Source organism: Tympanuchus pallidicinctus, unplaced genomic scaffold (genome assembly GCF_026119805.1).
Source record: "Tympanuchus pallidicinctus isolate F22 unplaced genomic scaffold, pur_lepc_1.0 scaffold12, whole genome shotgun sequence".
NCBI lineage: Eukaryota > Metazoa > Chordata > Aves > Galliformes > Phasianidae > Tympanuchus > Tympanuchus pallidicinctus.
The window spans coordinates 12,603,707-12,624,970 of NW_026294637.1; the positions used below are offsets into that span (position 1 = coordinate 12,603,707).

At 42.5% G+C, this 21,264-nt stretch overlaps 2 protein-coding genes and 1 long non-coding RNA gene across 4 annotated transcripts in view; 1 reads left to right on the forward strand and 2 right to left on the reverse strand.

Annotated features, from left to right (window-relative positions):
- NEDD4 (NEDD4 E3 ubiquitin protein ligase) overlaps window positions 1–7,517 on the reverse strand; it is a 49,948-nt gene extending 42,431 nt beyond the window's left edge. The window contains exons 1-4 of one of the 2 annotated variants that reach the window (XM_052671737.1): window positions 7,428–7,517; window positions 3,606–3,679; window positions 2,024–2,102; window positions 908–946 (exon numbers count right to left, since the gene is read on the reverse strand). In XM_052671737.1, the coding sequence (XP_052527697.1) occupies window positions 908–946; window positions 2,024–2,102; window positions 3,606–3,679; window positions 7,428–7,472 (237 nt within the window). In that variant the 5' untranslated portion in view covers window positions 7,473–7,517. The remainder of the gene's footprint in view (window positions 1–907; window positions 947–2,023; window positions 2,103–3,605; window positions 3,680–7,427) is intronic. The other variant, XM_052671738.1, reaches the window with a different exon arrangement.
- A 154-nt stretch (window positions 7,518–7,671) lies between these two features.
- Window positions 7,672–16,333, forward strand: LOC128075186 (uncharacterized). The gene is made up of 2 exons (XR_008203690.1): window positions 7,672–8,186; window positions 11,665–16,333. It is a non-coding gene; the product is annotated as an uncharacterized LOC128075186 (long non-coding RNA).
- RFX7 (regulatory factor X7) overlaps window positions 13,570–21,264 on the reverse strand; it is a 51,457-nt gene continuing 43,762 nt past the window's right edge. The window contains exon 9 of the mRNA XM_052671697.1: window positions 13,570–20,754. Within this exon, the coding sequence (XP_052527657.1) occupies window positions 17,452–20,754 (3,303 nt within the window). The 3' untranslated portion in view covers window positions 13,570–17,451. The remainder of the gene's footprint in view (window positions 20,755–21,264) is intronic.

Sequence of the window (21,264 nt, forward strand, 5' to 3'; positions counted from 1 at the left end):
AATTATTAAAAGAGGTATAGCTAACAAATGCAATAAAATGACCTCCTTCCTCACATAGCACTCACAGAAAGAAAGATGAGAGGATACTGCCTCTGAGCATGTAAGAAAGGGAAGCAATAGTAATATTCAAAAGAGAACAGTGAAAAGAATTAAAATAGCACCAATGGTACGAGATCAAGCAGGCAATCTAATGAGTTTATCAGATGGGAATTAAAAAGAATTAATCAACCATATAAAGATATCCAAGGGTACAGTGCTTTTTTATGTTGCAGAAAAACTCTGACTGGAAACTGATGACACATGTTACTTTATATAAGGTCACAATTTCCTCATTATTCAAGATTTGAGTTGTTTATCAGAGGAGGGAAATTCATCATCACTTGGGCATGCTTTACAAAGGCAGTTTTCTCACATTCCAAATTCAGAACTCAAGTGTTCTTTAGCAGTCACTTACAAAATTGGGTCCTCCCAGTTCCTGAAACACTCAACAATACAGTCCACATTCTGACCATGCGCTTGTTGGACAAATAAGACCTAAATTAAACATCAAATCTACATTTTGTTCCAAAAATATAAATGATACTATGTTCATTATGCAACACCACCAATTGGCACCAATTAGCCAAAATCTGTGCCATCCCAAATCTAGCTGATAAATTTGTGCCCAAGTTTTTGTGCATTTATGGAAAAAAGAAGGTAAAATTTGCATTTGTGCTACAGAAAAATTTTCAGTCTTGAAAATAACAGATATACAGCAAAGGAAAGTAATCTGTTAGCCTTTGAACATTAACTGTGAACACTGCATTTCTGGTTTAAACAAAGCAGCAAGAAAAAAATCATATTAACATAATAACCAACTTAGGTAACAACAAAAAACAAAAAAATCCACAAAATCTCAAACACTTACTCGAAATAAAAGTTCCTCATTCCACTTTGGGTTCAAGGACTGTAAGTAGGGAGGAAAAGGACAACATTGGTTACAGTACCAACAATATACTGGTGTCTTTTTCTGCTTTTCTTCACGTGTCACATCTATTTCATCTCCTGTAACAACCTACTTCAAGCACAAAAGCTTTAATCTTGCTATTACAGATAGAAGTCATAGAAGTCTTATGCTATTTAACACAGTGCAAAATTGAGACAATTTATACATGTATTCTCAGATTTTGGGTAACAGCAGGGATGCAGAAAAGGCCTGTCCTGCCATGCAAATCAGTTAATTTACTGCACGTCTTCAGTAGCACTCTCTGCTTCCTCTCAAGTCCATAACTGCTATCTGCATTGCTTACATGTAAGCACAAATTAATTCTAAATTATGAACTCTTAGCAAATGCCAGATCTCTCAACAATGTCATCTAGATACAGCAGGCACATATGGACCAAAACCAACATTCTCTGATCAACCACGCATCTCCTCTGAGTGTCCTATTTTTAAAAATACTTCAGATGCTTAATAACAATTATCATGAAGCTGCATGAAGGTGAAATAGAACCACAGAACAATTCTTGGGTCAGCTCATAACACAAATCATAATCATTACCAACCACAATTTGGAAGATCATTTTCTCTCTCGTGTATAGTCTTCCCTTTCCAATAGACCTACCATCAATTATTACTTCTAAAACTGACTTTTGACTGAGACATCCTAGAGAAACCAGAAGTATCATGACTCAGGTGAACTATATAATTTGATGCACAAGACAGAAAAGTTGTATAGAAAGAGACAGATTACACCATTAAGGACCTAAAACAACCAAAGCAATCCAGTATTTCCATTAACTATTTAGTTTTGAGTAATTACTTACCTTATCTTCTTTATTGCTTCTCTACCTTACACCAATAAATTTATTGAAAGGAAAATACTAAAAATAATGCCACAAACAGAAAAATAGAGCAGACTACAGAACGTTTTTTTTCCACTCAGGAGGAATGTTAGTCCTCATATTTCTTGTCATTTTAACTTTTTCCTCAGAGCTTAATGAAAGAAATAAAACCCACAGCCACAAAGACAAGCAAGCTAACCTTTCTAATAGTTTTTGTCTGAACACTGCTAAGGACTCCATTCACTGGATCATACACTGTCACTTTCACATATGGGTCACTGAGGGGAAAAACAAAAAAAAGATGAGCAAGTTGCTAGAAATCCTTTTTCTTTTTGTCAGCATTATTAGCAGTTGAGCTATAAAAGGTTTAAATTAACAGAAGCTATGAAACTAGGAGTTACGATTACTTTACAAGCACTACATATATTGACACTTAGAAACATTTTCTAAACAGTACCATAAATAATTTTTAAGTTAGTTTTTAACTCCGAGGCAGCTACGCTATTTTACATTCTGCATATCACTACAGTTGAATTCTTTCTTCTTTCACAATTCTTCTTTCATGAGAAAAGGTTTAAAATATCCTGATGAACTTCTACAAAACACAGACACAATTAGTTGTGACTGAAAATGCTTGAAGTATTATACACCTTGGTTCTGCAAGTAACAATTTGGAACATCTAGAATCCGAGGTGCTTCCTTAAACACGCAATGTATTTTTAACATCTTCTGTTCCAGAGAGTTTGAGTTTAACCTGAATGTTTCAATTAATGGAGGGGTTTAAGAGGATTGCTTAAAATGGTCTGCTCCCTCAGATTGGGATTTTTTTCTTCCTATGATAAACAATCTTATGATTATCTACTCTTTCCTACAACAGGGGCAAAGCATTCCATTCTGATGCAAAAATCTGACACCATTTTTCTCAGAGTTAAAAATTTGTACGCCATTGAAAAGACAAGACATTCAATGGCTTAAAAAAAAACCAACACAAATATCACAAGGGAAATTTTTCTAATGCTAAACTGACAGCACAATATTAATAATATTGCTACCACATTATTCTTGCATTCTTGTACAAACGCCTAAAAAAGCTGACAGCAGACACAGTATTAAACCCACCAGCACTTCTCCAGTCCCTCTGCTCAAAGGACGGAAGAAAAAACGTTACCATAAGCTGCATGCCACTGCTTGCCAATATCACAAGATCCTGCAAAGCATCTCAAAGTCTGATCTTTACTGTGGCAAACGTTAAGGCACTTTGTTTCTTCCCTTTTACAGATTGTTAACTTAGAAATTCGTACATATCCAGAGCCTGCAGGCACTGGCACTAGTTTACCACATCTATAGAACTGGTGGATGCTGTTCCTCTGCATGTAATTTGAGTTAAAATAGTCTTGTTGTGCTGTTTAGTATTGTGCTCACCCCAAGCCTTTAAAGTACCGATGAGATAATTTTGATTATAATTGAACTATTGTTTTAACTGCACTCTACCTGAAGAAAAACACGTACATGTAAACGTCCTCCCTGACAGAACCATTGTATTATGTGGAAAATTATGCTTTCCCACACACTGCTTTCCTAGGGCATAAGTATGTCCACATAACTCTGAGGCAAGAAAGCACACATCTTAATGTTTATATAGCCTCTGATCATTTACAAGGTGTAAGTTAAAACAATTCTGCTTTCTTTTGAAACACACATAGTAGGCTTTACTAAGACAAATAGCTATGGAAAGCAAATAATCAGATGCCTCCTAAGGCATTAACCCCTTGTGTTCTTACCTGGCTCCTAGGATATCCTTCTTGGCCAGACCAATTCCAGCTATAACCTTCACCCTGACAATTCGTGTGTTCTCCTGAAATACAAAATGCCATATTTAGGATGCATTCAGTCAATTTATTTTTCAGATCTGTTTCTAGTCTACAGAACTAAAAAACAATCATTGGCACAGTTTTGGATTCACACTGAAAACTACAGGTAAGCAGTGCAGATACGTTGACAGAACAAGTTCTAAAATTCAATATCAAGTTAATTCTACCTTTACTCCTTTCCAAGCATTATCAGCATCATATTGCATACATAATAGATAGAGAATTCAACAAACCAGCTACACCAAAACTGTAGGGTTTTTTGTTTGATTGGGTTTTTATAAATTTATCTGGGTTCTCAGCATTCTCAAGTGGGATTCTGTTGAGTTAGGGTGCTTAATGCTACAGGGCATGATGGCTACAGGGCATGATGGCTAATCCCGTTCCCAGCAGCCCTCTTTCCCAAACACCCCTCAGAAAGATTGACATTGCTCTAGCATCAGCAGTCACCATTTTCCCCTGAGAGCCTTGCAATACTCTCCTACTGATTTGTATGTACTATGCAGCACACCAGAGGACCTGTAGAGCAAAATAGGAAGAGTGAGCAAGCTGCTATCGCTGCAATTCAAACAGCCCTATGGCTTCTATGGCACCCAAGCTGCACACAGCTCTGGTCACACTACTGAGCAAGGCAGACATGAGGAGTTCAGATGGGTTGACGTCAGTGGAGTTGGAAGCACATTATGCTGAATGATTCATACTTCTCCTACCCTGAACATCCTGCAGATGGACAGAGGGCTGTCTGCAGGATGACCATCTGATCTCTCCTCCCCGTACACCGATGACCAGGCTCTGCTGATCTCAGTTGAGCTGAGAGGCTTTGGAATGCCACGCAGCAAACCACATCCGTGCATACTCCAACCACCCTGCAGTAGCCAAGCTCAGTGCCAGGCCAGCAGCAGCTCTTCCTTCCCAAGCCAGGTGACTCTAACAATCAGCAGGTCCTCAACATGTCTGGATAGAACAATCCCATGGCATACCTGCTCCCAAATCCTAGTATCATCTCCTTTGTATGAGTTTTAGGATGCAGCAGACCCTTCCATGCAACTCTTCAAGCTGCTGAACTGACAGAATGGAACTCACCTCATTCTGCCAGATGATTTTCTGCCAGTTTAGTCAGCTGATCACCGCACCACAGGTCCCCAAATCAACAAACAACGTTCTCACATAAGATAAGTCAAGTGCAGTTCATTTGTTTTCCTATTTTAATCTCTGATCCAACTTTTGACATTTTCAGTATACCTCTACAGATGAAACTCACAGAGCTGTGAAGAAACCCTAAAGCTAGGATTGTTCATGCAGAACAGCAGCATCCGCTGGGCTGCTAGGCAGACTTTTTGAAGAAGCCAATGTAAGAGTGACCAAGTACTCCCAGAGAGCACACGTAGCAAACTGCTGTAGGCAAGAAGATCCTGTTGTCACCTCTGAAATACAGCAGTACCACATGGGTTGTGGTGACAGGCTTGCAGAAGTGCAGAAAATAAGGAGTATAGCCAAGACATTCAGTTCACCAGCAAACTCAGCACTCATAAAATGCACCAGTAGTGTGCCTTTATATTCCTTTTGAAGATATCTCAAATTTTCCAGAAAGAAGTGATGTACGTGTAAAATAAGCCTTCAGTGACACGCAGAAGACAACATCCCACAGAGGGCAGCTTTCTGGTGACTGGTAAAGTGACAAACAGGCACAAGTGAGATGTGGTTTTGCCTGTAAAGCTGCCACTACTGCTTTAATCGTCAAAACAGATCAAATGTAGTTTGCTTTTTCTGAGCTGTGTATTGCCTAGCTTCACATCATCATGCTTTTTAGGTAATATAAGAGCTGTGCGAAACAAAGTCGAACCAAGAGCTCTACCATATAAGGACTCTAACATATAAATTATTAACATACAAATAATTATTAGGAACACAGTCAAAAAAACCTGTCTCCACTCATGTGAGAGAGCAAAACAGCAGCAGTGCTGAGCCAGCATTAGGTAACGGGCAGGGGGGAAGAAGGTGTGCACACACAGGGCACTGCTTTCCTCTTTTAGAATTAATGAGATGAGAAAAAGTAATCGTTTTAAGTGCTCTTAATGCTCTTCAGTTTTCTATACTCAGGCAAGGTGTAGAGGGAGTATAATTTGCTAATTTACCTTTTTTTCTTCTACTTTCTGAACTCCTACAATATAAGATAATTTTTAAAATAATGTGGGTATTTTATCCTGCGCTGCACACTAATGCTGTTAGACCTTCAGAGGACAAAGACTTCTGAGACACCTGCTATTCCCTATTTTCTCCTTTTTTCCTTTTTCAACACCTGATCCCAAATGTCATTTCCCATGCAGTGTTAAAATCCAGCTCTGAATACAGAACTATTAGTTTTTAATACGGACCTTTTAGTGCTCACCATTTCATTACCCTAGCGAGTTACAAAAAGTCCTGCGAGTAACAGAGAGAGACTCATTTTACAGAAAACTGAACCAGAGCAATGAAGAACTACTAGATTTAGGCACTGAAATTCAGATATCCAACAGCACATAAAATAAGCAGGTGCGCACAAAAGTCTCAATTACAGCTTCCTTTGGAGCCCAGATTCTTCTTCATCATTTTATTTGTGCCAGCAACATCATATTAACAATTCTGCATTAAGCACAAACCAGCCAACAACAAAACACAGAAAGATAGGAAGCTGAGGCTCCATGCCAGTGCCCAGGGCCAAAGTAGCAAGCTGCAGGTTTTCTATAGCCCCAGGGTCATTCACTCTGAACTGTGCATGCAGAATCATACATGAGAGCTACTCAGAAAGTCCCTTATCATAAACAAAGGGCATTTCCCAAAGGGCATTTGTAAGCTGAAGAGGTTTAGCTAAGCTTTTGAATCATGGGCAAGGATGGATCCGATGGATTTGTTATATACCCAAGCTCTGTCCCCCTCCCCAAACCCAGTCTGCGTTCCAAGAAATATACGAAAGATGGGAAAATGCCAGCTTCCAAAAACCTTCCCCTTAACAAGGGTGGCTAAAAAACGCCCAAGCTGAGCAACATTTACAGGAGTAGAGCTGAAACAGAGCGCCTGAGGGCTGCGCTGTCAGCCCAGCTAGATGGCCTCCACGTCCCTGGCAACCATTAAGAGAGCAGAGGGCAGCGCAGCCCCGCAGCACACCGTGGCAATTCTCTAGCGCTATTCCAGCGCAACTGCAATCCTAAGAGGAAAACAAGAGATCTATGAGAGGTCCGTAGCTACTGCTCTGAAACAGCGCAGAATCAGACATCACTACAGCACAGTACGGATAACGCCTCCAGGCGGTCCGGCCCGCACGGCGGAACTCTCGGAAGCACCGCGCGGCAGCGCACGGCTCGGCTCCCAGCCTCCCGCGCCGCGTTCAGCACCGGCGGCTCCGCATCTTCCCGACGCGCCGGCACCAAGTTCCCCACGGCGCCCGGCGGCCACGAACAAAGCCGCGGCCGGGACCCGGCGCCGCCTTCGCGCGCGGCCCGGTAGCCGAGGAGAGCCGCCCCGGGACACCGCCCCGCCACTGGGCGGCACCGCGCCGAATCCCGCCCCGCCCGCGGGCCGCGGCCCCCGCCCGCCCGTTCTCTCCCTCCCTCAGCCCACCGCGGCCCGTGGCCGGAAGCCACCGCCCCGAAAGGACCCCCGTCCACCCGGCTCCGCGGGCTCCCCGTGGGCACGTCTCCGCCCCCCTCCTCGGCCGCCACCCGCCCCACACGGAGCCGGGCGTCCCGCTGGCCTCACCTCCTCTCCGGGCAGCCCGAACACCTCCGCGGGAGAGGCCGCCATGCCGCGCACCGCCCGCCACGGCCGCGCACCGCCCCCGGCCCTCCCGCGCTGCCGGCCCGCCCCCGCCTCGCGCGCACCCCTCCCCTCCGGCCTCCCACCCCGCGCTGATTGGCGCAGAGGAGGAAGACGGCGGCGCCCCATTGGTCTTCCCGCCGCGCCCCGCCCGGAGACGCGCGCCGTGCGGCTGCGGGGGCGCGCGGGCTCTGGGGGTCGCGTGCCTCAGGGCGTCCTGTGGGATCGGCCTCCGCGTGCGGGAAGCGCGGCGTTTGTCTGGAGCGTGCCCGCTATCCTTGTCACGTGCCTTTTTGCATCCCAGGGGACCGTTTGCGTTAACAAATAGAACTGCAGAGATTCTCGAGGAACGAAGAAGAAAATTGCATTGAGGTGCAGATCCCGCGCACCGCGGTGACGGCGCGGCCTTCTCTGGGGCCTGGCGGAAGGAAGGGCCCGTTGTGAGGGAGCTGGGCTGGCGTCATGGCCGGGCAGAGAGAGAGGCCAAGTGGCAAAGTGAGCTGCCGTGGCCGGTGTGGAGGCAGACAGCCACGGTGTAAAGGCCTCGTGCTGCCTCAGAAGGAAGATCTGTGGCTGTTACCAGCGTGTCAGTGAGGGAGGATGCAGCTGTTGTTACTGACAGTGTGCAAGCAGCCCTAGGAGCACCCTGTGCCCCTCAGCAGTTCCCCAGCTGCGGTTTGAAGGACCTGCTTCCAAAACGTGGTGGTAAGAGGCCTGAATTCATGCTGCCCTTACCAGAACTGTGTGAGGCATCAAGCCAGGCACCCTGGTGAGAAATGTTCCCTGGTGCTGCCAGGCCCTGCCCATGGTCACACCTGGGCTTGGCAGGCAGCCCTGAACAAAGCATCTGTTGTTCTGGGCATAGCAAGTCTTCAGCTCTAGTTGGTTAGCTCTAGAGGATATGCAGTCGCTGATCCTCACGGTCAGTTGTGTCTTCTATTTAAAGCTTAGCTACAGTGGCTTTCAGGAAACAAGGCATTTCATGCATCGGTTACATTCTGTGAAATCCTAGTTCACCAGGATTCACCAGGATCAGTTGGGAGTTGGATCTTGATGGTCCTTGGTCCCTGGCTTGCAGCTTCTTCTTGTCTGTTTATCTGCAGGGTGGGTTGTCCTCCCAGTTTACCAGCTGAGAAAGTGAGCAAAGATCTGTTCCTGCCAACATCATATTACGCATGTCTCGAAGTGAATGTAGGGCATTATTTATTAAAGATGGTGTGAGTGCACTTAAACTGGTGAGAGCCAGACAAGATGGCATTCAGACAGCTATCCTTTGTCAAGATGATTTAATGAAGGACACTGTGGAGAACCATATCTCCTATTAGACCAGCTGGAACCATTTGGAAAAAAAAAGACCCAGATATTCAAAAGAAAGAGCCCCTCCTGTTTCTGGGTGAGGTCTCCAGACATGCAATCCTTCAATCCAGTTCCATTCACTTTCCTTACAATACCCCTTCATAGCAAAACTTGAGGCTTGTCCAAATTTAAATAGTTCCTGGGTGACTGAGCAAGGACAACCCACCTAACTGATAGCAGGCACAATCTCCAGGTCACTCTGTGAAGAGCTAGTGCTGTATGGTTGAACCTAGTGTTGATTAAGAAACTTCCTACAGCATGCTAGAAAAACCACATGGGTTTGTGGCTGTCAGGCATGATTCTTTTTGCAATTCTGCCTCTTTCACTTGGTTAGAGAACACAAACCATGTCAGACACTCCCAGAATTTTATGGGATTTTTTCAAAATTAAATCAGTTAGTCTAATAAAATATACTATTTAATTTTTTCATATAAAGTGGTTATTACAACATTGCTGTCGTGTGGCTGAACTCTGCACTGTGTCTCTGCAGTCTCAGTCCCACCTTTTCTACACACCAGAAGCACACCCGAGGTGTTACTGAACGAAGGCGTTGCTTGTGAATAGTTTATTAGCACATTCTTTCTGTAAAACATCAAAACTCAAACATTAACTTCTGAGTAACCTATCATTTCAAGATGAAACAATGCCCCTTCCGAAATTTACAGCAGGGCATTTGCACACTCCATTTTTTTTAAGTCATATGGTTTTTTTAATACTATATATAGTTTTATTTTGTTTCCATGAACAGACCACAGATTGTCCAGAACTGAAGTTATAGCACAGTTGGAAAACAAGGCCATCAGCAGAGGCCTGCTATCATATGGCTTGTGCTTGGTTTGCTACCCAGAGGTACCCATATGCTGAGTTAAGATCTGTGTGTGTTTTCAGAGTAATCAGGAATCTTCAATATCAAGTCACTTAAAAGAGAATAAACTTAAGTTAAAGAATATTCCCTTACTTAAAAAGAGAAGAAAATAAAATGCAATGTTTGTTAACAAACATTGAGTTCTCAATGTTTGAGTTCAGCATTTAATATTTTATGATCTTGTGCAATTACAGACTATTAGGGGAAGAGAACTCTTCTGAGAGATGTTCCTTTTCTTTTTACAAATAATTTATTGTCAGCTGCACAGAATAACCCTGCATTTGGATCATCTAAGTGCAATGGAATGCTTTATCTGTTTATCAAGACCATTAAAAACATATGAATATTTAATCTCATTACACCATCCCAATGGTGAGTTCTCATCTGGTAACAAAGAAATGTGACTTCTGCTGCCATCTAAATTAGCATTAATTGACCTGAAAGATTTAAAGATTAAAAAAAAAAGAAAAAAGGAATTTCATTTTCCCTCTCTTAGATGATAGCATCTAGACTGACAGACCAAAGGTACGGTCAGAATTGTATTTACATTTACAATGTTTAGTTTGCTTCTTTCTTCACACTAAATCCTTTTATGATCTAAACACATCTGTACATTCTAATACTGAACTGCTTTGAAGAAAAAAACAAACACAAAGCTGTTTTTGTTGTTAAGCAGGAAATGAGGTTGTAAAAGAAGATTTGTTTCAGATTTCCAAGGGGTTATCATAATAAAACAACCTTTAGCTTAAGAATATATGTGAACAGTGGTCATGGTTAAGTTATAAAACCTAGGACAATAAGTGACATCAAGGATTATTCAGTACAGGATACGGGTTTGCTCTAAGGCATTTTAAATCAAGTTAGATAAATTACCTTCATTGCTCTTGCTTTAAACCAAAGGAATTAGAGGTAATTTTATTGCCCTTACAAAACAAAACACCCATATGCAAACGATACACGTTTAGATTTTTGTCCTATTATCTTTTGTTCTACTGAGTCATATAATAGGAAATGTTATGATGATGATCCAGTCGTGGTGTCACAGTGACAGGTAAGTGGAAAACTGCATGCAGGAGGGAATTAACAGAAAAAATACATATCGCAAGTGAGTCACTGCTGTGACTAAGCTGAGTGAATACCTGTTGAGAGCATCGAAGTCTCAGTTTCTCGACTATGGTGGCAGTGACTCACTAAGACAACTAATGCAGAGAATTTAGAGCCCAAAACCTAACATTCTTCTCAGCTAAACAGTTAATTGCAAATACGTGCTAGATAATAGATTTCAAACACCACGATAGCATGATGCAACACTGATAATGATGAGATGAAAGCTTGCATTTTGAAAGCGAGAACTTCAGTCTGATAAAATGGCCCCAGACTATTGTGCTTGCATTGCATTCTAACTGGGTAGGTCAGGTTGCTCTGAAAGTAATGCCTCCTGTCTATTTCCATGGAAACTGCAACAGATACAAAGAACACAATAGCACTGTTTGTTAGAGCAAATTCTCAGCGACAAAAGACTTTTTCAATAGTCACCACCACCATTAGCTGTGCATTTTCACCAGCAATGAACAACAGCCTGCATGCCACATAAAAATGCACCAGTGGAGGTGTCCCACTGTTTCACAGCTGCTATGATGGCAAAGCAGTGACGCCATCACCCCTGCAGAGATCTCCGTCCCCTCAGAGAGCTGCTGACATCTACAGCTCTTGATGGAGCCAGGGGTGGATATAAGAAGGGAAAGGTGTGCAGCAAAAAACGTTGTTCCTCATTTCTGTGACCGGCTCAGAAGTTTACAAGCAATTAGAAATGTCTCTGGATTGATGAGCAAACCTGCATAGTAGTAACTGTAGAGGAGGTGGAAAGATAATATTCAATTTGTGCACATGCATTTGAACCAAGCGGTGAACACTTGTCTGAATCAGCACCACTGAGATGTTATTTTTCTCTGTTTTCAGCTGGAGAGGGAGAAGCTGCCAGAACAGAAACATGGAGCTGCTGAGCACCAGTCAACTGCTGTCACCATTCTCAGCTTAATTCATCACCAGTGATCCCATGGTTAACGCAATCCTTGTGGCTACTTATGCCCACAGCTCAGCCTTCCATAGTGTTACAGAAGTAAGAACTTTCTGGACATAATGTGTTTGGGTTTTTCTTTAAATACCTTGAGATCATCATCGTGTGTGCATGTGAACTAGTCATACTAGATATGTTCTGCTAGTAGCTAAAACACTGCTAAGATCAGAGGAAGCTACTTTTCTGAATGGATGTGCGCTCATGCACTCCTGTCTTTTCTTTCCACAAGTAATCCTTGTTGGAGTAGTTTTTTGTTATTCCGTTAGCACAAGAATATCTATCTGAACAAGGCCTCTTGGACACCAGAGCTTTGACTCCCCTCTTCTGTGTATGTAAAGAGAGATTGCTTTGATTTTCAAAGCAGTGTGAAACAGAAAGTGCTTTGTCCCAGCCAGAAATAGTAATTCCTTATACACAGCTTTTTCAACAACACATTTCAGAATGCCCCCTCTTGTCTCAGGACAAGCCAGAACTGACTCTGGGAACTAGTTATCACAGCCCTTGGAACAAGTATCCTGTTGAAGTACTGATATGGAGAAGGCAAGTTGAAGACTTGAGAGTATTTTTGTAGGATAAAGGAATTGATGAATGAGTTCTAATTGGGGAGTTTATAATAGAATACAGTTGTAGAGTTATGTTTTTTGTCAGTTCTGAGAAAACAAGGATATCTGAGAAGAGGAAGTCCAATAACTATGAAATAAACATGCTGAGAAGCAGAGATCTGTAGGGACAGGCTGTTCAGCTACCCGAGGAAGGCTGCAGTGACCACAGCAGCTTCAAGTTCACTGAAAACTTGATTCTAATTTGCATCATGCGATTTACTGTTACAGATAGACAAAGTTTCAATGATAATAACTAAAAATAAGACTTTGAGAAGCAGCAGTTTATTAAAAAGAAGATGACAATAAAAATGAGCTACAAGGCCAAAACTGGAAGTTTTTAATAATTGCTGAGCTGCAGTACTACCAGATATAGCAAACAGGTAGGCAAGCTCAGGGAGAACAGACTCAGCAGCAGCCACGACAAAGCAGTTGGATGTGTAGATGTTCCCAGGCACCCCATTGTGAGCACTTATGTCACTGGGAGGCTATCTCTAGAATATTCAATGCGTGTAGCAGGAATATCATCATCTATTAAGAACATTCTCTGGTTCTGTAACCTCTGGGTTCTAAGTGTTCAACACTATACATTTTTTAAGCAAATCTGTCATGTTCTCAGTTCACTTTTGACTGAACTAGCTTTGCTTCACTTGTGGATATCTATGCGTGTGTGTATGTATGTACACATGTATGTATAAAAACACTCATATTTACTAAAAGATGGGCAGCAAAATTCACCATCCAGACATGAAACTACCACTCAGATCAGCATCCACATGGGGATGCCTGTAATACTGAGGAGCTACACAGAACTCTAAGTAGCCCAGCTATTGCTACTGTGTTCTAGGGCTCTCAACCAAAATACTATTTTCACATTTGCTGGTAAATTTCAACTCAGATGCAACTGAAAGGTGACACTGGTGTTTTTTTCCTCCCCAAATGTAATAGTATTGCCATATGAGTAACTAAAAAGGCATGGCTGCAGAAGTGGGGCATAAAGCTAACAAAACTTTCTGAAGAGAAGATCATTCTGAGAGCACAGACTGCACAAGGTTTTCAAGACTCACATGCACACTCAGCTTTAAACTTGTGGCTGGGCTCAGGTCAACACAACTCCACAGCTGTGATCAGAACTGTTTCAGGCCCACCTTCACATACGTTTCTCACATAAAGAAAATAATCTAGAAGTCATTTTAATATAAAATGTTTTTATTTTTGAAAACATTTAAAAAACAATTTTTGAGCACTTTCAATAAAAAAAATAACTGAAATGCTACTGCAATATTCAACTACTGTAGTTTCAGCAGTACAACAGACAACGAAACACTGCGGGAGAGAGGGAAAACTGGATTTCCTGCATTTAATGAAAATGTAGTACAGGGATTTGTTTTTTCCTTAGGGTGCAGTTAATAAAGCACGGTATAGTACAAGATTATTATATGAACCTTGGATGCACTGCACAAGAAACGCTTTCCTTCTTTTCAGTTCAGAAGTCAGTGCTTATTGCAATTATTTGCAAATTATTTACTTCATGAATTCTTATCATGATAAAATGATGCAAAAATATCTTTCAACACCCGAACAATAAAAAAGAATCCAAAAAAGGAACATATTCAACAATAACTAAGCTGAATTAGTTAACATAAAAAAGTAAGTAACTTGTGAATAACTATGCTCACCTGGTTAACACCGAACCAGCTTCAATACAGCAAAGAATAAAAAAAAGTGGTTACAGGAATATATCTAGTACTGTACAAGATTAAGTCATTAACACTCATGCACATTTTGTGATCATGTATTAACATGGTGAAGCAAACTAAACTTGATTTTTCCTGCTGTAATATTCTCATTTAAGAGAATAAGAAATAGAAATATCTCATTGAGATCAATGCACATTGCTACATAAGACAATTTCACCTGTCACTTTTAATGACATTTTGCCTTTTAATGATGAAACACATTAGATTTTTTTCCGTTTTATTTTTTGTGGGTTTTTTTGTTTATTTATTATTTTATTTAAATCTGTTGGCCGTATTTGTTGCATTTATCCTAAGGAACGTGCCTGCCACAGGTTCAACAGAATATTAGTGCAATACATGAACCCAGATAGTTTGCTGGACTAACCAACCAATTTTAAAGTGTTTGCTGCAATACTGTACACAGTGTACAAGTTCACTAGTTTGTATATTTTAGCAAAAACTGCTATCAAAAGTATCTATCGTCTTATTTGGAAGCCAATTATGTAAACAAGGGGTCAGAACTGTCTCATCTTCTTTGTTCTGGAGTATCTGACAGACAGGCTTCCATTTGCTAAGATAATGGAATCTTCCTTTGGGTATTGCATACTTTGGTGTGCAGACGTGCTCTGTCTCAACGTAAAGAACTAACAAGCACTAAATACAGGGACCTCATAGAATATCAGTTATAACACCAACACAAAAACACTGCTAAAAGGACACATACCAATGTACAAAGCCGTGTCTGTGCCTTGGATTTCACTTGAAAGAACCCTTACCGAATAGAACACTTCTTCAATTAAACATAAATTTGCTTTAAATCCACTGATCACTGAATATTCCTGCTAATCAAATCACTTGTTAGGTTCAAAGTAATGCTTGTATTTAAAACCATGTAAAAGGTACTTTAAAAACCTTTGGTGACGGCTGCATAATTTAGAGAGCATCAGCTTCAAATCTACTCTTGTTTTAGTGAGAAATGTTCTGAAAAACTAGTGAAAAAAGTTAGGTGAGAACTTGTTTACACCAAGCCCACGTCAGTCTCAGCAACACGGGGGCCAGGCCAGCACATGGTGCAGACTGCCACAGCACAGATGGAGCTCGAGTTCTCCCCCTCCACACTGGAAAGCAGGGTTCACATATTCACCAGCACTTCACACAGGGTCAGAGAAAAGAAGTGCTGAGCGTGTCTCAGACCCAGCCAAGTCAACAAGGCAAGAGGATGGTGAGCCACACCTCTGGCTAAAGGCCGTGGACAGGCATGCAACTCAAGCCCAGCCACTGGCAACTTGTGCCTAAAGGAAAAATGGTTCCAGCCTTACTGTAGACACCTAAAAGAACCCTACTGTGCAGTTTCTAGATTCCTAACCTCTTCCTTAACTAACTTAAAAGGGTGACTTAAACCACACCATTGCATATCCCTATGCTTCAAGGAGCAACCCAAACTCTCCACGTCTTTTCCTAAGCAAAAGCAGCAAAATTTCTGATGCAAGCACAGTGAACTCACGCTCCCTGTAAGGCGCTACAGTTTGTCACAACAGTTTTGCCCCCGAAGAAGCAGCCACAGACCAGTGGTCGATCAGGGCAAGAGCAAGAGAAGGCATGATACACCAGCACCTGAAGTGACAATGCAGCAGCACAATTCAGATCAGCACCGCCAAAAAAATTAATCAGGACTGAGATCAAGTCCTTAGCAAAAACTGAAGAAACAAATGACCACTAAGTCACTTTAAAAAACAGAAATTAAAAACAATAATCTGAGCATCTATTCCTTAGTAAATCTAGGGGGGCTTCTTGTGCCTTCCCATTCATAAATTCATGACCTCTTATTCAAAGGAGGAATGCAAGAGAGGAAAATGTCTTCTGCTCTGCTTTCAGTTTGTCAGTTCACAAGAGAAATAACCAATTTTATACTAAGCTTAAGAGATGGTACTGTAGCATTCTCAGAACAACTATTTCTTAACAGCTTGATTCTGCAAGTCCTCTTTCTAGCATCAGGGCCATGGCTGGTCAAGCACCTCTCTCTTCATCATCAGACTCGTGCCATGCTGATAAAACAAAAGGCCTTTTTTTTTTTTGGTTTAAGTAAACTGGTGAGTTAGAAGTTTAAATTCCATTTTCAAAGGGGGTAGCTAAGGACATGTAACAAAAATTCGATTCATCAGTCCTCTCAAATCATTCAGTGAAAACTGAATTCAGGCTTCTAAAACCAGCAAGCACTTTTAAAATAAATTTTATCCAAAAGGAGATCACATCTATAAAGTGCCTGGCAGTATTATGGCTGTATACAAAATATTTTTAGATCCACCACATTTTATAATATTTTAATCATCTTTTATTTAAAAGAGAGCAAGACAGGCTCAACCTACTGAAATATAGAGGAAAGAACATCTTCCTACACTCTCCACTGTTAGAAAAGAGCAAACTTAAAAACGAATCTTTAAAAATAGTATTTCAATGAGCTCTAGCAGCTCTTTTTTAAAAAAAGAGGGAAGATATCACATCACTTCTCTAGCTTCGATAAATAATTAAATAGTACCTATCATTTTAAAATAAGGTGTTATGCCTAGATTAAACCTCAGCGCTAAAATCTTTTCTCAGCAATTTTGCCTGATATAAAAGCACTGAAGTGAGAACTAAAGCATCAAGTACAACGTCAGAAACATTAATGGACAAAATAACCACACAGATCTCTTTCTCTTAAATAAAAAATTAGTGCACCTTTCTTTTTCCTTGATCACGCCCGTTTCCTGTCATTTTTTCTATCTCTGCGTCTCTCTAGAGATACAAATGGCACCAGTTCACCACCAGGCAGTACTCACCATAGCTACACAGTGATCAGGCACCTGTGCTGCGTGCCCCCTGGTTCACTTGTATCCACTGCCCATCCCCTACACACCTGCAGGCACCCTGCATTTCAGACAGAGGTCAGTATGAATCACATACTTAGAAGAAACGAGCAATACTTAGTATGGAAAGCCTACCTATGAGCTCAACCCAAAACCCCCCCGCTGCCTCAACCAGAGCTCTTGTTGCTAGCTATTAACCACTTCTTTACTACAACAAGAAATGCTGAATGGGAAACACTATCAAATTTAAAAAAGCAATACTGGCTCTTTGACAGCCCAATCACCTTCAGAGATTTGTTTTGAAATTGGTAAGACTGCCCTTTCTCTGCTGAAGAATGAGCAACTGGTACAGCAAACTTTTTTTTTTGTTTTAAATGCCACAATACATAGCAAGTGTTTCTGCTGCAGGAGGCACTTCCATTAAGACAAATACGATACGTCTGTCTTTCACATACAGTGTGCTACATACATACTATAAAACAATATTAACCCAACATTTCAACAGCAGGATGATCCTTGCTCTCCATCCACTCAAAACCTGATGTATTAATTGAGTTCATGGATTCATTGCAGATTTGTTGAAACAAGGGGTCATTTTTTAACTCCTCCAGTGTAGCATCATCGTCTTGTCCCTGCTGACGACCTGGATCAAACAGTAGATTTGTGTCTAAAGTGTTCAGATCGTTAATGCTGCCTGAGAGTTCGGAAGACAACCTGATGTCGCTGGAAAAGACAGATGTAACGCTGAGATCTGATGCCACCTGATTCACCAGCTGCTGGTTTGTTGGCAGACTGTCCTCCCCTAAAAGGTCTTTTACAGTGCTGCTAAAATCTAATTGCTGTTCTCCGATGTCTGATTGTGCTTGGTTATCTCCAGAAGAAAAACTGATCTGATCGGTGCTGCTTTTAGTGAGGTAATTTGGTGTTTGGAATTCATAAATTGAAGTGCTGGAATTGATCATATTTTGCGGGTTGGCACTAGGAAAAGCAGTGGACGTCTCTAAAATCTGAGTGAGATTCATCCTGGCCGTGTAGTTTGAGGGCATGTTGTTCATTCCCAAACCCCTCACCGCATCATCGCTATCAGAATCGAGTTTGTTTAACAACACATTGGTTATTTTTTTAGCGTTTGTTTGTTTCTGAAGAGATGGGAAGGCCGTCTGCATCATCACAGTCAATGGGACCGACTGGCTTCTCTGCGCTATATTATTGGCATTAGTGTCTGCATGGATATTAGTAAATACATTGTGAACTTCAGGAGTCACTGGACTTCCAAAAGGCGCCAGGTTGGAGCGCGGTATGTTGGAAACGGGGTAAACGGTGCTGCCACTGAGATTGCGCTGACGGTGGACAGCAGGGCTCACGCTCCGGCATCTCAGGCTGTTATTGAGAGAGGAACTGACTCCTTTGTTGTCCAGAGGAGCAGGAACTGCAAAGCCCTCCTGCTTGGTGGCGCTACTTACGGGAGCTGCCTGATGCTGCACAGGTGAAACAGGAGTCACACGACCAAAGTGAGTGTCGTGGTGGCGTGGCTGAGATTGGTACGACTGGCCAGGAACTGCAAAAGCATGAGGTTTCCTGAAGCGATCCTCCACTAGCTCCTGGTAGCTTGTAAGGATGCCGTGGTTTGCAACCGACGAATTGCTAACGCCGCTGTACCCGTTATTCATCCACTCAAGTTTGGTTTTGTCAGGGTGGGTAGCCATAGGCCGCTGCATTGGCTTCACAGGGCTGCTTGAAACAATGCTGGCATCGTGGTAAGCCATACTGGAGCTTATGGGAGTAAATGCAAATGGGTTTCGGCATTCCACAGGACTCGGAGGAACACTACTGCTGCAGTTTGAATGTGGTGTGCCAATGGGAGTGTGCCGGCTGCTTCCCAGAGCACTGTCCACAGGAGTCGTCTGAGCCAGCCTGGAACAGGGGCTCTCGCGTGACACGTTCTGAGATCCAGCAATCATTTCAGAGGTGGGCGTTGGAGTCGGGGTAGGGGTGGGAGTCGGGGTAGGGGTGGGAGTGGGAGTATGAATCGGAGTGCTGTTATGGATCGAATGGTAAAAATGCGTGCTGCTCGGGTGCGATGACACAGGAGCTCCTTGAGCTGCTGTCTGACTCTGAAGTGCCATTCCTAGACAGCCACCGTAAGCATGAGAATTATTCATTGACATCTGCTCCTCCATGAGCACCAGCTCCTCCACAATGCTGTCCTGGGTTAGGTCATCATCAAATGAAAAGAAGTTTTCATTTGACTGAGGGACTGTATGTTCAAATTCTTTCAGCTCAGACTGCAGAGGTAACTGATTTGAAGATTGTGCTTGTATTTGACCCAAGGAAGAGTCCTGGATCTGGCTCTGTAACTGCTGGTTGTACACATCCTGCTGTATACCCTCACAGTGCACTGGCTCCCATGCAGTCTCCTGTAAGTCACTAGAGCCAGAGTGTCCCGCAATAGTCATAACACTGATATCTTGCTGCTGTTCACAATTCACAGATGCAAAATCAGAAGTTTTGGTGATATGGTGCCACGCGTTTGGGTTAAAGCTGCCATCAGATTTTGAATCACTTTCTATAATAAACATGTTTCCTTCCAATTTCACTTTTATATCTGGAGATGATGCTGATGCAAGCTGCTGTTCTAAAGTAGAATCACTGGTATTTAAATCAGTGCTCAAAGAACAGTCTGTCACTAAGTCTGCTGGAGCTGCAGAAGGTACAGGTACATTTACAGGTACCTTGCTGGAAACTTGAACAAGTGTGGTACTGTCACTGTTAGCTAATGATACAACCTTTGGAACCTTCGTAACACTGTCTGCTTTCGGACTCTCCTCAGCATTACCAGCTGAAAGCTGCCCCACCAGTGGTTTCTTGACAGGTGGTACCTGGGAATCCTGAAGCGTAGAGGGCTGTCTCTTTCTTGGACTTTTAGTGCACATTTTGTCTTTAATTGAAGACTCACCAGTAGGAAGTGAATCAATGCTGGTGCTGGACAAGTTGTGACTGGCAACAGAGAGCTTTAGAGTGCTTTGATTATTGCCTGCTGAAGAAACCGGTGTGATCTCATTGGACTGCATCTTGTATTTGGTCCCTGCTTCTTCAGCTCCCTGATCACAGCCCTTAACTGGTTTTGCCTCCACGACACCATCAGCTGAAACCTTCACAGTTGCAACCTCAAAATTAATCTGTTGAGCAGGAGGCAGGTCAGGGGTTGCCTTTATGGATTTAGATGTGTCAGAGCTCTCCTGGCCCTGTACTGGGTTCTCATCCAGCAGTCCTTCTGGTTCCATTTTGATCTCAACTGCAGATGCAGCTACAACAGTGCTAGGCTTGGATCCTGGAGACTGAAGTGAAACAACAGAACCATTTTTGATCTGTGGAGTAGTCCTCCCTTCTTCCACTGCTCCTGCACTACTATTAACTGAAGGCGTCTGTTTGACGGGCACGCTGCTGCTGCTGGGGGCCAGAGATATTGCTGTCATTTTTACCACATTTAAGGAATTCACGTGTGGAGCTGGCACAACAGTCTTGATTGGGCTACTGGTAAAAAGCACCGTTGTGGGAGAGCGGATGGTGAGAGCACTGGTATTTGCTGGCTTCGGTAAGATCTGTGGGTAGCGATGTCGGGCAGAGCGGTCACCAACTGGGCTGGCAGGAACGTTCTGGGGAGTCTTTGGTGACTGCTTGACTGATTGCATGTGCTGAGTGACCACCTGAACATTGAGTGGCAGGACCTTGTTGTCAGATGATCCCATAGGACTTGGAGATGTCACCAACTGCCTGGTCCTTGGCACCTGTTTAGAGAGAAAAAGAAATGGTGTGGCAATGAAGCAAGGAAGTCCTGAAAATCCACACACCACTCCACGCGTTTCAAAGATTAAGGACAACACAACTCAACACACCAAAGTCTGTACACCAGCAAATGTCATTTCAAAACAAAGCAAGCTCTCTGACTGCATGCAAGACAAGTGATATGTTTGCCTACAGCTGGTAGATATCAGGATTCCATTTTTAAGGTAGGCCTTTAAGGCACCGGTCTACACATTACTCTGCTCTTCTACTAATGAAAGTGTTATTCTCATGTAGTTCTTCACTAAGTGGAACCAAAGACAGAAATACAAAGGATAAACAGAGGATGTGTTCAAAACTACTGATTTATATATTTATGTATGTATTAATAGCCTTTATCTACTGAAATAAACAATACAGCTAATGTCCTAAGAACAAATAACCTTCCTCCCAGTCTTGTTTTCTGTGTTTAAAAGACAAGGCAGTCCCACACTACGAATTCCACGCAAAATTAA